Source organism: Bidens hawaiensis, unplaced genomic scaffold (genome assembly GCF_021521415.1).
Source record: "Bidens hawaiensis isolate Kalapana, Puna unplaced genomic scaffold, B.hawaiensis_p1.1 tig00004357_1, whole genome shotgun sequence".
NCBI classification, from domain to species: domain Eukaryota; kingdom Viridiplantae; phylum Streptophyta; class Magnoliopsida; order Asterales; family Asteraceae; genus Bidens; species Bidens hawaiensis.
Window position 1 is genome coordinate 414,535 of NW_027491262.1, and position 14,577 is coordinate 429,111.

Genomic DNA, 14,577 nt, shown 5'->3' on the forward strand with positions numbered 1-14,577 from the left:
TTGATATATAAAAATTAGGGCTTGCAACTACAATGCAGATAATTGAGAATCAATAAGGGATTTGGGTTTGCAAACAGTGAAATGATTTAGGGTTTGGGTTTGGATCTTTAGTGGCCTCCCAAATCTCTATTCAATTTCAACCTTCTGCTGCCGGTGGAAATTAGTGGTCGCAACAGCAGGTGATGGGTGGTGATGGCGGTGGTGGCATGTGGTGGCTGGTTGGTGATGGTGGTAGTTCTGAATCTTATGAATGTTATAGAGAGAGAGAGAGTGAGTGAAGAAGATGAATGTTATAAGAGTGTGTTGGTAGGATGAAAGAAGAAAAATGAAGAAGAAAGAGGAAGAAGTTGCAGGTGGTGAAAAGACAAAAATGCCCTCACATGCGTCTCACGTGAGGGCATTTAACTGAGTTTTTCTAACCCAGTTAGCGTAAAGGACATAACGTGTAGAAAAAAAAAGTTTAAAGGACACCGCCTGCAAGGAAACTTAGAAAAGGACACGAACCGGTTTTTGGCTTTTTTTAAAGGACAAAATTTGTAATTCTGTCTAAAAAAAATGACCAAGTATAAATTTTACTATGCTTGCAAATATTATTAAAAAAAATGGCAAGCATATTTTTTACTAAGCTTTTGCACCATTGTTGGTTAAATCAAGCTGTTAACACTATTAAAAGTGATTTTGATGATGATTCATATACTAAAATGTTGATAAACTTTAAATAAATTGGCAAGAAATGCCAAAACTGGACCAAAAGTAACAACAATTATAAAAAAGCTTCAGAAGATCAATCCAGATAGTTTTTCCAGGTACAAAACTGTTCAAAAATCTGCAACATTACGCGAAGAACATCACCTGCAATTCATTACAATTATTCTAGAGGGGCGAACAAACCTCCGACACTAATCATCTTAAAAAGATAATGATAATTCCTACAATAAAACTTACGAGCTTACATGATGCTTTTCGCGCAAATATATTTAACTAATTGCTTCTTTAAAGAGAAAAATGCGTATGTGAATGTGACATGAGCTAACTTTGAAGATGAGGATGATAATGCGTATGAAAACTTGCACTCTTGACCAAAAGCCTGCGTATGAAGGAAAGTAAATTCTGTTACAAACAAATTAGCAATATGTAAATGGCGTGAGGCGCTTCAGGTCCTCAGAGCCGAGTCACGAGGCAAAAGAGCTAGCCTCATGTACACGATATGACTGGACCATAAAATGACGCTTAAACAAAGTCTTAAGGGGCATCATTTTCATAAAAAACAATTAGTAGCATTTGACGCATCTTGTCTAAAATTTAGTGTTTATGGAGTAAGGAGGTGAGAATTATGGCCCGTTATAGGTAATGGCATACGAGACAACTTAGATAGTCGGATAATATTTTATCTATAACGAAAGAGGGTCAACTTGATCGAAAGAGCCCAAAGTATATTCAGAAGAATAAACATCTCGTAACAGTATGGTTTTCCAATCATATTCAACATAACAAATCAACATAGAAACTCAGCCAAAGATACAAAGCAAGAAAGCATGCGACTCAACCAATCCATTCAAACCAACGGTAAAAAAGTACCATGTTCTACTATAACATAGTTTTCTAGCTCGATACCTTTCACCCTTTACTAACTATGAGTACCACTAAAGAATCATCAACAAGAAAAAATGCACAAGTCGGACCATTATAGAACATTAAACTCAAGCATATGCACACTGAATGAAACATAAATACAACAAAAACACACAGGAAATGGCCTTGAACAACATTATACAACTATACAAGAACACTAGTAATTAGTAAAAGTGTAAAACAATCAAACACCAACTTATCATAATAATGTTGGTTCTTAACATACCAAAAAAACAATGTATTCATTTCAAAACCCTAAAACTAGGAGTGTTCACGCTTCACCGCCTGTTTTGACAATAATCCTAAACCGAACTGTTAAGTACAATATCCGATCAAAAAACAACTGGGTGGGGTAAAAACCTATCAATGCATTCATTTCAAAACCCTAAAGGCTAAAACTAGGAGTGTTCACAGTCAAGTTTTAACAAAAATTCTAGACTAAACCGTTAACTACATTTTCAGAATATATTCCAATCAAACCAGCCAGGTTGTGTAAAATACCTATGATGCAACTAATATACAGTATAATCCCAATTATCACAACACTTTCAAACAACTCAAATCCCACATAAACACAATAATCCAAACCAAACAACACAACACAACAAACTTACCTCATTTCATAGCAAAATTCCAAACCGTTGACATTGACCATTCTCGGTTTGCCAAAGTTAACAAAACGTTGTTTGTGCTAGTTCGTGAACTACTCACAAACAAGCTCATTTCCGTAATGAACGAACACAAACAAGGCCTTGTTCAGTTCATTTACGGTCCTAGTTCTATCGACTTAAACAGTTTACGGTCCTAGTTCTATCAGTACAAACAACTTGAATATCTATGAAGCAGCAATGTATCAGCAAGATTGTTCTACTTAAACACAATAATCCAAAACTGGTAGTATTCACCATAATTCTGAACCGTTAGCTACGACTTCGCCAAAAATCCAATCGAACCAGTCGGGTCGAGTAAGCAAACCTATGAATCAATTGTTGCATAGCGTAATTCCAAATCTAGGCTGAACAACTAACTAAGGTTTCGAAAAATGACAAACCAAACCAGAAAGATTTGTTTGGCCATTTAAAAGTCCCGTTTTGACGGTTTTAACTATTTTTTTACTTTCTTGAATCTTTAGTTTGTACTAAAAGTTTGTTCATAAATATAATGCATATGCATAACTGCACATCCTTAAGTTCGCAAAAGCTTAACACCCAATCGCGCCAATCTCAAACCTTCGATTTGCGCCGTCCGGTCGGTTTAAATGGTTTGTAAACACCCCTAACTAAAAGTACACAAAAGTAGCGACAAACACAAACGAACGCGGTACCATGTTCATTTTCTTTTTCTGAACGAATGAACATGAACACTAAATCCTAGTTCCTTTAGTTGTTCGTTTTCGATTGTTTGTTCGGTTAAAGTTAAACAAACACAAACATAAACGCGCTCTGTTCGTGTTCAAGTAAAACTACCTCATTCCATGACAACGTTGGCCCCGAGCGCCTTCATCTTCTCGATAATCTTCTCCGCCTCGTCTTTCGGCACGCCTGTCTTCAACAAGGTGGGAGCTTTCTCCACCAACTCTTTCGCCTCCTTCAAACCCAAAGCAGTAAACGTTCTCACCTCCTTAATAATCTTTATCTTCGACCCAGAATCAAACCCACCTTCAAGCTTCAAATCAAACGCCGTCTTCTCCGCCTTCACTTCACCACCCTTCTCCGCCGCACCACCTTTCGCCACCGCACCAACGCCACCGGATTTAACTCCGACCTTCATCCCCGGCATCATCACCGCCATTGCCGGCATCTCGTTTATACCCATTTTGTTCCGCATCACCTCCGTCAAATCGGCTGATTCAAGAAGCGTTAGATTCATCAATTCGTTGACGATTTCGGATACCCGATTGGATGGTGCTGGGTTTGAACATAATTGACGGATTAAATTGGGGGTTTTGAGTGATGATGGGTGAAATTGGGTGATACGGTGGAAGATTTGTTTGTTCATGGTTGGTGTGTGATCATGGAAGATGGTGATCGGAAATGAATTAAGGGTTTTAGAGGGTGACGGCGTTAGGGTTTGGATATAAAAAGTTTAGGGGTGGGTTTTGGAGTTAGGATAAAGATTAGGGATGTTTTTGTACTTTTATCACTTCTTTGACCGGCTACCGACAAACAAGAAGCTACTCGGGGCTAAAACAAGCAATTAGATAATCGTGAATATGGTGAGTAATAACTAAATCGTTAATTGAATTGAATCGAAATTGACGAAACTGAACTGAAATTAACTGAAAGCAGGTTATCAGTAAATTTTTCTACCCTTGTTTAACTGAAAGTAACTGAATCGGATCGAACAATTCATATTTTCATATATATCTAGATTTTATACCTCAAGTTCATGTACTTCATGTATTTATACATCTATTTCATGTATTCATATTTCCACTTCATGTATTTTTTAAGTAAACATTTTACATTAAAATTGATTTTGGTTATTAACCAAACCAAATACTGAAAAATTAATTGAGTAAACCGAATCAGTTAACTGAAAACCGATTGACTAATTTGATTAAAGCTAATAACGGAACTGAACCGTGGATACCCCTGACAATGAATGAGATTTGAAGCCAAGCCACCATCCTACGATTCCTATTCACATACCACGTATGTAAGAATCTTTAACAACATAATAAAGTTGTTTTGTCTTCTCACACGCGTTATTGTTCATGAAATATCAAATCACCTACAAAGTTGTCGTAACTCATAACAATGGCATGTAGCAATCCTTTCTACTCTTTAATTACTCTTAAATGTGTGTGTAAGATAGTTTTCTCACTTTTTTGTGTTATACTGCTAAAAAGATATTATTACCTTTTGTTATGTTATTGTTTATGATCCCTTATGTCACACACTTTATGATTTATGGGTAGTATACATTTTCATGACAAAAAAAGGTTTATGAAGTTGAGGGTCTCGATGAGAATGGCCTAACTCATAGCTAGAAAACTTTGCTACGGTTTTACAGTTTTCTTTGTTTAAAAGCAAACAAAAGTAGTAAACTATATAAAAAAAAGTATATTTGATTTTTAACATCTAAGAATGTTTATTTATAGAATTATAGGAGACAAACTACAACTATTAGTTTATCTAAGTTTGAAATAACCTTATAAACTAAATCTTAAGTAAAGGTATGTTATAATTTTTAAGAAGGGATTTAGGAGATTGCCGACATAGTTTAGTATACTTGTTACTTAGGTGTCCTTCAATTCAATGTTAGTTGAACCTGCCACACACTTGTCACACTCACATGGGGGTTACAATAACGTTAAAATCAATGTACAGTCGACGCTTTTGGTCCATATAATAGCATTTTAGTACAACTTATTATAATATAATAAATGGTTTGAAAATGAATCGTTTATTACTTGGACCGGTCTAACCGTTTGAATAGGACTAAATAACATTATAATATGATTATTAATTTTTTAAAAAGTTGCTAAGGTTTGACATATAGTAACAAGTTTGTAATAAGTTTGTGTCTAAAGCTAACTTTTACTAAAAGTTTTGTTAAATCCGTCTGTAATAAGTAATAACAAACAGTACGATTAGTTGTATAGTTTCAATCTTACACACGAAATCAAAGCCCCAAAATCATGGTTTCAAATTACTAGCAGTAGCAGGTCACAAAAGTGTATTTTTTATATTAAATCATGTGCTATATATTTTAAATTAAAAAGTATAAATATTGTACTACACCCCTTTTCCTTTACCTAGTTTTTTTTCCCTTTGTGTCACTATTTATTTTGAGTTTTTTTGGTCGGTCCTAAAGTTTCAACAATTTTTTTAGATTTTTTTAATGTCCACATTCACTTTTATTATTTTATTCTTATATTTCTTAATATCCGTCTTCACGCTTCACTTTTCCGTAATTTTCATATTCATTTGTAAATACATCGTTTTAAGAAGTGTTTTTATGTATGTTTCGATTTTTAAAAACATGTCACAACGCACGATGTCAATGGTTGTCTGGTTCATGAACCTAACTAGCCAAAAAACGACTAGGAGGTGGTTAAACTCATTCTAGTTCCGTTACCACCTTTAGAAGGCTTATTTTGATGTTATTCTTTTCTCCAAAATAGTTAAAAACAAAATAAAGAATAAAAGAGCTCAGACACATATGTATATAACACTTCACTTCATCATATTAACACAAACCACAACCCAAATATACAAAAGTAACCACCAAACCCTGCCTTGTGTATCACACAACCAAACGCAAAGCAGATTATTATAGCATCATTGCATAACACATATACATGATGATACAACTTTATAACTATATATATTTCATGTGTATATATATGCAACAATATATGATCACTACTCACTAGTGACCCCCTGGCAACTTCTCCTTTATCTTGTCCATAATCCCTTTCTTCTCATGTCCTTCACTGCCTTGTTCATGTCCATACCCGCCACCGCTTTCTACGTTGGCTGAATTCTTGTACTCATCGCCGCCGTGACCACCGCCAGGCAGCTTCTCCTTGATCTTCTCCCCAAGTCCTTTCTTCTTCCTTCTTCCTCCCTCTCCATCACTCTCCGACTGCACAATTAATTATAACAATCGTCAAACTAAGCTTAAGTAATATAATCACTACTCATAACTCATGGAAAAATAACTGGTCACCTAACGATATATTAATATTTTATCAGTTATGGTCACTTTAAAAAAGATCATCTATGAGCTATACACACCATCTAACATCTAATCTAACACGCTACAACGTTCTAAAAGGATGTCCAGATAAAGGTTGGAAGGCCGTTTCAACCAATATTTTTCAAAAGTTTATCCCGCATGGTCGATATTTTTCAAAGTTTGCCTCCTATATATGCTTAGATCAGTCATCTAGATGTTGTACAAACAGCCGTTCGAACCAATAATTTTCAGAGTTGGATTGTTTTTTTTTTTTTGGTCAAAACAACCACGCGCATGAGTATTGTTTTGTAGATCGATGACTGTTTGATGGTGTGAAATTAGATAGGGTAACATAGCCATCCCTCCTTTAAAAACCACAACTATCAGTTTTAGTGGTTAAAACTATATATTATCATTATTTATGTATATATGCATTATTATTCTAAGTCTTACGCCCCTTTAACCAACTGAGCTACACAGCGAGGACTTATGTATGTATTATGTGATCCGACTTCAACCGAAACGAATATGCAAAAACATTTTTCACATTATAGACTATTAAGATTGATCATGATCACTTACAGAGCTAGAACTACCACTTCCAGTACGGTGAAGGAAGCCGCCACCACCGGCACCACCATGCTTCCCTTCTTCATAACCCTGACCCGTCCCACCTCCAACGTTATACCCCGCGGTGGCGGAGTGATGTTGGGCCCCCGTACCACCAACATTATAGCCTTCAGTGGACGAGTAACCCGGGTTGTGACCATGCTCATCGCCATGACCATGGCCATACCCCTCCTCCTTTCGGTATTGTTCGCCTCCGTATTGTGCCATTTTTGGAACTACAAGTGATGATGATGGTTCAAAGTGTATTGTAAATGTTTGTAAAGGCAAAGGATGAGAAATGAGATGAGATTGAAGGGGGTTTTATAGGGAGGATGGGCTCATGTACGTGGAGGATTGAAGCTGCATGGCATGAAGATAACCGTACACGTGCGAGATTGTGTGATCACGTGCCACGTAATCCCTTGGAAGGTTCTGATTAAGGATACAATCGTAGGTCGACATTTGTAAAGGAGTGTCGGCAGAGGATGTTTGTGGAGTAGGTTTTTTGGATAAGGTTTTGGATTTTTTTAAGAATTAATCACCAAAATAGCTTTAATAATAATAATAATACTAATAATAACCGTCTTGCTATCTAAGAATTAACAAAATAGTCCTAACTTTACCGATCTCTATGCCAACTACGTCACTATTTTCCTTTTATTTTGATGGCCCAAAGCGGTTTAGAAATCCGAGGCTCTTGTTACTAAAAGTGGGTTCGTGTTTTTCAAAATTTTATTAAATTTTAGGTAAATGAATAGCTTATTTTCAAAACTAAAATGATTTCACTTATCTTTAGATACTCTAGTTTATAATATAAGCTACTAAAATAATTTGTTACTTAAAGGAAAACAACCATAATGTAAATATATTGGAAAACATCTTGTGGATAAAACTCACGCATTAGTAGTGTCTAAGAAAGATGTTTATATTTCATCTTAATGTTAGGAAAAGAATAAACATGATAAATTAAATAATATCGAATTTTAACCTTATAAACTCAAAATAAGTTTTGATTGCAAAGTACTAACGCTTAGGTTTTTGTTTTTGCTTTTATTTTTATCTTTTTGTACATATAACTATATAAGAATATAAGCTCATGATATTGAATTATATTTTAATTTAAGAAAAACGATAGGTACTAGAAATATGAATACTAAAAATATTATTAAACAAATCCTTGTTTTGAGAAAAATTAAAGTTTATTTAAAACCCTAGAAGAACATATATCTTTTTTCGTTTTTCAACTCTAAGCAAATCTTATATACGCTATATATACAACTCATCTTTTTTTAATGGGGCCAAAATTTTGTTGAAAAAATATCAGGAGCTTATTTTTTTTTCGGGTTTATTGATTAAATAAAATGTGTATTCGGTACAAGACAAAATAATTTGTTAATAGTTATGCAAGTCGGTTTTGATTTTTTTCTTAAAACTTCAAGAGATTTTGACAAGTGTATGGTGCTTTTTTTGGACGGTGCTTTTCATCAAGTAAAGAACATGGGTATGGAGTATGGACTGGGTATTGGTCAAAGAAGGTGATGTGGCACAAAATATTGATAAGAGATCAATTTTTCTAACGATCAACGAATTATTTAAATTAGCTACTTGTTGCAGGCTTGTCAAGAGCGCAAAAGAGCTTTATTTATAATTAGAGTAAGGGCACGCCATTTGCAATGCGTTTTCTTGCTTTCGACCGGACCCCCTTCCGACAAGAGAAATACTAAATTCATCAGATCGGGATATACTCGTCTTTCTATCCGGGAAAAAACCCTCACCTAAGGCCAAAGCCCGTAAACATTCATCTGAAGACACGATAGTACGGTGAGATAAAATTCATTCAATTTAATACCTTACATATCTTTGGTGGTGGTTCAGAAATTTTTGTCAGTGTGACTGTGAGAGCAAAAAATTTGTTCAGGTTGAGAAGGGTAAGTGTAAATGAGTTAGGTTAAAAACTGCATTTAACATACCAAAAATTTAACTCCAAGCTCAAAAGAAATGAACTAAAATGTTACAAATCCAAATTTTTTGGATTAATAATATTTTACAAGTGAGAAATAGAAACCAAACCATAATATTAATCATGACTGGAAGATGGGAATTTGCACATTCAAAAAGTTTCTGGATCATTCAGTCACTACGGTAAACAACTAATAGTTACTAAACACATGCCATATACTGATATACAATTTGTCTCCGTAAGCGTTTCATCTATATTTGTGTGTTTTAGTAAAAAGTAAAATTAAAATATTTACAATTTACCATAGATCAAAATTAATCTGAAATGATTTCTCGAAATAAAAGTTTTTTTCTTCTCATGAAATAAATAAACACACTCCTATGAAACACTAGTTACGATTTGAATGCTATTGGTCGTTGATTGGGCATGGTTCTTCCGATTGATAAAGGGCCTAAAAATATTATAGACCTGTTGGATTCGTCAAGATGGGTGAAGAAGGAAAAAGCATATGCTATAGAGGTGATTATCTACACTACATAGTGGATTATTTAGAGAGCTCGAAATAAGACTACTTTTTGCCAACCCAATGATAACAAAAACACTATATTTAAGTCGATAGTTTTGGAATTGTATTTATGGTTGTCATTTCATAATTGTAAGTCTTATTTGAACTGGGCAGCGTGACTCAAAAACCCGTTACATTGTATGTAATTACTATTTTGTCCCCGGTTAGGTTTTTCTATTCGGGTATAATTTTTATTGCAGATTGTCTTTAAAAAGAAAATTCGCTATCATAGCCATAAATCCAATATTGTCATGGCCTGTTCTAAACCATTATTGTTTTAAAATTACAATGTCATTAAGATGATCCACTAACTTAGAGAGAGGGGTTGTTACCCTAAAGTACCCAAATTTTAATCAATCCTGCTTTTTATGGCATTTATATTTTAAGCTACCTAAAACTCAAATTCATAGGAAGTAGCACTCTTCTCAAATACATATAAAAAAAAATCATTTTTCTTCTTTCGTTTTTAAAATTAAAATTAAACATATAAAATAAAAATAAAAATATCATTTGATTAAAACTTCAAATGATATACTGATTTGCATGCTAAATACGGATTTTCTTTTTTTTTTTAGTTTTCCCCACACACCCAACAGTCACTTTGCAACAGTAATGCTAATCGGCTTCTATAAGCTGAACTTGGGTACCCTATTTCGGTAAACTTTGAAGGTGGTGGTGTTCATAGTTCGGGTTCATACTCGAAATTAGCTAGGTACCCGAGGGTGCCCTCCCCAACTTATATAATTATCCAAATGATTATCATTGGCATCCCATACTATAGTAACGTTACAATAACAATCTCATTGAACATTACATATAATTTGAAATTTTCACTGTCATTCTAGCTGTTTTTGAAGACCAGAGTAACGTTTGATTCCACACTTGATACATATTTCTTTTACCCTCTTGATATTTGTTTTTTACTGTTGCCATTATGAAAATGGAGAGTTATCAAACTAAAAAAATATTATACGTTGCAATAAGAAACCAGGTTCGAATCCGTATAAAATGATACATTTTTTTTGACAATCCAAAATGAATTATATTTACTAAATCCACCGATTAAAAAGAAACTAGCCTGAGAAAAATCCAAAATTACATAACAAGGAGTGAGCTTTTCAACCACTCAGTCCAACTAATTTTGAAATTACTACTTGAAACCCATAAAACACCAAGGTCATAATCGACTCAACTCTAGACACCATGTTGAGATCATTTTTGTTAAAGACAATATCATTCCGTTCCCTCCAAATTAACCACCAAATCGAAAAAATAATCGTTTTAATTATTTTTTTGCTTATTAAAAGGAACATAACACAACCAAAAACACATCTCCTCAGGCGTATAAAATCACTATTGTTCATGTTATCATGTATGTCTCTTTCTGTTTTAAGACTGTTTGTTAATCATAAAAATAAGTTGTTTAAGCAGTTATGTTTTCCAGAATCAATAAACAAAAAGTTGTAAACCATAAAAGTAAATGCAAAAAAGGAAATGTGGCTGCTGAGATTCGAGCCCAGGTTTCCAAGCCCACAACATGGAATTCTTACCACTAAACTACAGCCACATATGTGTCTATTAGCTTTTACGCCAACTCTAAAACATTAAGTTGACAAAGTATGACACAGTCTTCTTAATTGTTAATATCATGATTTAACTCGTATAATGAATTGTTAAGTTACTTTGTAAAACAACACATTTTGTGAAATATGATATAACAAAGTCAAGAATAGTAAAGTCGTCGGTCACTTATTAGAGCTTAACGTTTAGATTTTAGGATATAAAAACCAAATAGCATATAAGTCATTAGCTGCTACCTTGTTATTTACTTCGATTGTAAAATAATAACTTGACTGAGACCGAAACCAACTAACCGAATAAACCGAACCAATTAACTGAAAATCAATTGGTTAATTTGACTGAGACTAATAACCGAACCAAACTGAACCTTTAGATTATCTGAACTTTGTTGATATAATAATCCTTAAAATCTTTAGAATTTGAAATTGATTAATCATGATAAATTTGTTGTCATTAATATTCTGTGTATTACAAATTTTTTATCAATTTTATATTTTACAATTAACAATTGTATAATCAAGCAAAATATAAAACCAAAAATTAAAATATAACAAAATGATTTGTTTCATTTCATATGAATGTAATTGTCAGAAAAATGACAAAGACATACTAACCTTAAAACCATGTTCAAATAACAATGATTATTCTAAGTTAGCAGAATATTAGAAGATTTAAAGTTGTATAAAGTGAAGGTAGCGATTCTTATTTATAATAGTTGAAAGTATTGGATTATGTATACTTAAATTTTGAATACTAATCCCATGTTATTAGTTATTATTATGGAAAGTTGTTAGAATATTAATTAATCGATATACATAGATACATACATACATAGATACACACACACATACACATATATTAACAACTTACAAAAAAATGAAGCAAAGATTTCAGACTTTATAAAAGCAAGATAAATGACTTTTAACAGGATTAATTATTTTTTTAAATTAATATGAAAATGAAATATCCTTTAAATGTAATAAAGTTAAAAAATGATAAATAATAAATATTTCTATTAAGTTACATTATAATTAACATGTGAATCTTAATGATTTTTTATAACATATTTGAATAATAAATGTTATAAGTGTAATTTTTTTTTTGTGTATAGCTTTATTATTTTGAATATAAATCATAATAAACACTTTAATTATGTATTAACCAACAGGTAAAGCTAACATAAACCCAATTCGTTGTATTTATATAAAAATAAAATTAATAAGTTCATATAATATTGAATTATGTGAATAACTTATAAAAATGATATTATAGGTTTCAATATCCGAAATAATTTTTGGAATGCGAAAATAGTGGAATGAGATTAAAACATGTAAACAGTAATTTGAATGCTTTTAATTTAGTAATTGTCTTATAATGCATATTAAATTAAATAAATTTAAATGTATAAAAAAAGTATAAATCAAGTCATAAAATATATATTTATGAAACATTTGGTCTGAGTCATGGAAGAAAATATTGAAAACTAAATATTGATATTCTTACTGCTAAAACCATTTATACTGCACGAAAAGTCATATAAATAAATGACAAATAGTTCATATAGTAAATCGTTATACATATAGATTATAATTATAATGTTCAAGATATATATATATATAACAGGTATTCTCCATATTTATAATATTTATACAAAATGTTTGAAGAAAATTAAGAAAATATATATTTTCTTGAGTTCAAATGCATACGAGAAAATTTTAAATCTAAATTTGAAACCTGTCTTATATGAAAAAAATTACGCATTGCTGCTCGAATCCTAATCTAAAAACAATTTGTAGTTTACCATACAAATCCAAATTCTTTGACAATGCTTATTTCCTTTAATTCAAATTTTATTCTAACAGGTTTGCAACTTCATTTTTGATATTTCACCATTAATGTTAATGAATAAATAAAATCTACAATTAATAAAATTATTGAATTCATAAATTAAAATGAGTTAAAAGACAAAGAACCATATATCAAAATGTGTTATAAAAAAGATGAGAAGGGCTAAGAGAATGACAAGTGTAAAAAATAAGTATTCTTTATTATTTATTATAATAGATAGATAGGATTATAATAACTGTTATAAGCTCCAATCCAACATAGCCCAGCCCAATTTTATTTTTCAATTTGATTGGGCTAAGAGCCTAAGATAAACAAATCCAGATTTTGATTACTCCTATTTTAATCAACATACAACAATTTTCGTTTTTGCCTGTAGTTTTCGTTTCTTAATAACTTCGTGTTTGTTTTTGATATCCGAGCATTATAAAATGACTTTATAAAAAAAAGGATCTGTGCAAAATTTGTTGCAAAGTTGTGACAAACTGCGAAAATTGTGAAAAACAATGTTTTCGGTCGTAAGTTTGTCGCAGATTTTTGTCGCAAAGTTGTCCAAAAGCTGATTTGCGACAGGTTGGTTCACACCAACCTAATTTATTGCGAATGTGTGGTTACAATCCTTTTTTTTAATTTGTTTTTTTTAACTATTTTATTACAAATCTATAATATATATAAACGAAAACCCAAAAATCCTATGTGTCACGACAGGTTGGTTCACAACAACCTAATTATTGCGAATGTGTGGTTACAATCCTTTTTTTTATTTTGTTTTTTTCTTTTGACTATTTTATTACAAATCTATAATATATATAAACGAAAACCCAAAAATCTTATGTGTCAAGATGTGGTCGCTCCCCCTTTTATGAAAGCCACCAGATTTCTTGATTTTTAAATGGAGGTTCTCATTGATTTAACCCAAATTCATGGATATGGGTCTTACCAAAACCAGATAGCTCTTAAACGGGTTATAACATCTCATTAAATTAAAAATTAATCTTACCAATTATTTGATATGAAAATCCTACATAATAGGAATATACTAAAATTTAATATCCAATTTAAAAAGAAAAAGATATTATTTATAATTAATAAACAATTTTATAGTAAAAAACATAAGCGGGTCATGGGACACCAAATCCAGATAGCTTTTAAACGGGTTATAACATATCATTTATTTATGAAACTCTTTCATCATTAAACCCTAAATATATTATTAACTTTCTTACCATAAATAAAATTAAAATTCAAAAAATAAATATTAAAAAACAAAAAATGTAAAACAACCATTTTCTCAAGCCATCAGATTGTTTATTTGTAAATGAAGGCTTCTCATGCATTTGGCCCGAATTCACGGGTAAAGGTCTCACCAAACCCAGATAGCTCTTAAACGGGTTATAACATCTCATTATATTAAAAAAATAATCTCATCAAATATTTGATATGAAAATCCTATAAAATAAGAATATACTAAAAATTAATATCCTATTTTATTTAAAAAAAGATATTATTTATAATTAAGAAACAATTTTATAATAAAGAAAATAAACGGGTAATGGGTATCACAAAACCCAGATAGCTTTTAAACCGGATTATAACATATCATTTATTTGTGAAACCATTTCATAATCAAACCTCAAGTATATTAATTATTTACTTTCTTACAATAAATAAAATTAAAATCTAAATATATATATATATA

General features: G+C 31.7%; 1 protein-coding gene and 1 pseudogene across 2 annotated transcripts; both read right to left on the bottom strand.

Annotated features, from left to right (window-relative positions):
- Window positions 1–754: 754 nt before the first annotated feature.
- On the bottom strand, window positions 755–3,818 carry LOC143626283 (uncharacterized; annotated as a pseudogene). Its single transcript, XR_013152408.1, has 2 exons — window positions 3,099–3,818; window positions 755–1,087 (listed from the first exon to the last, which is right to left on the bottom strand). The product of XR_013152408.1 is annotated as an uncharacterized LOC143626283 (transcript).
- Window positions 3,819–5,901: 2,083 nt separating this feature from the next.
- Window positions 5,902–7,155, bottom strand: LOC143626284 (uncharacterized). Its single transcript, XM_077096423.1, has 2 exons — window positions 6,901–7,155; window positions 5,902–6,225 (listed from the first exon to the last, which is right to left on the bottom strand). The coding sequence occupies exons 1-2, from the start codon at window positions 7,153–7,155 to the stop codon at window positions 6,010–6,012; spliced, it is 471 nt and encodes a 156-aa protein (XP_076952538.1). The 3' UTR covers window positions 5,902–6,009.
- Between the last annotated feature and the right edge of the window lie 7,422 nt (window positions 7,156–14,577).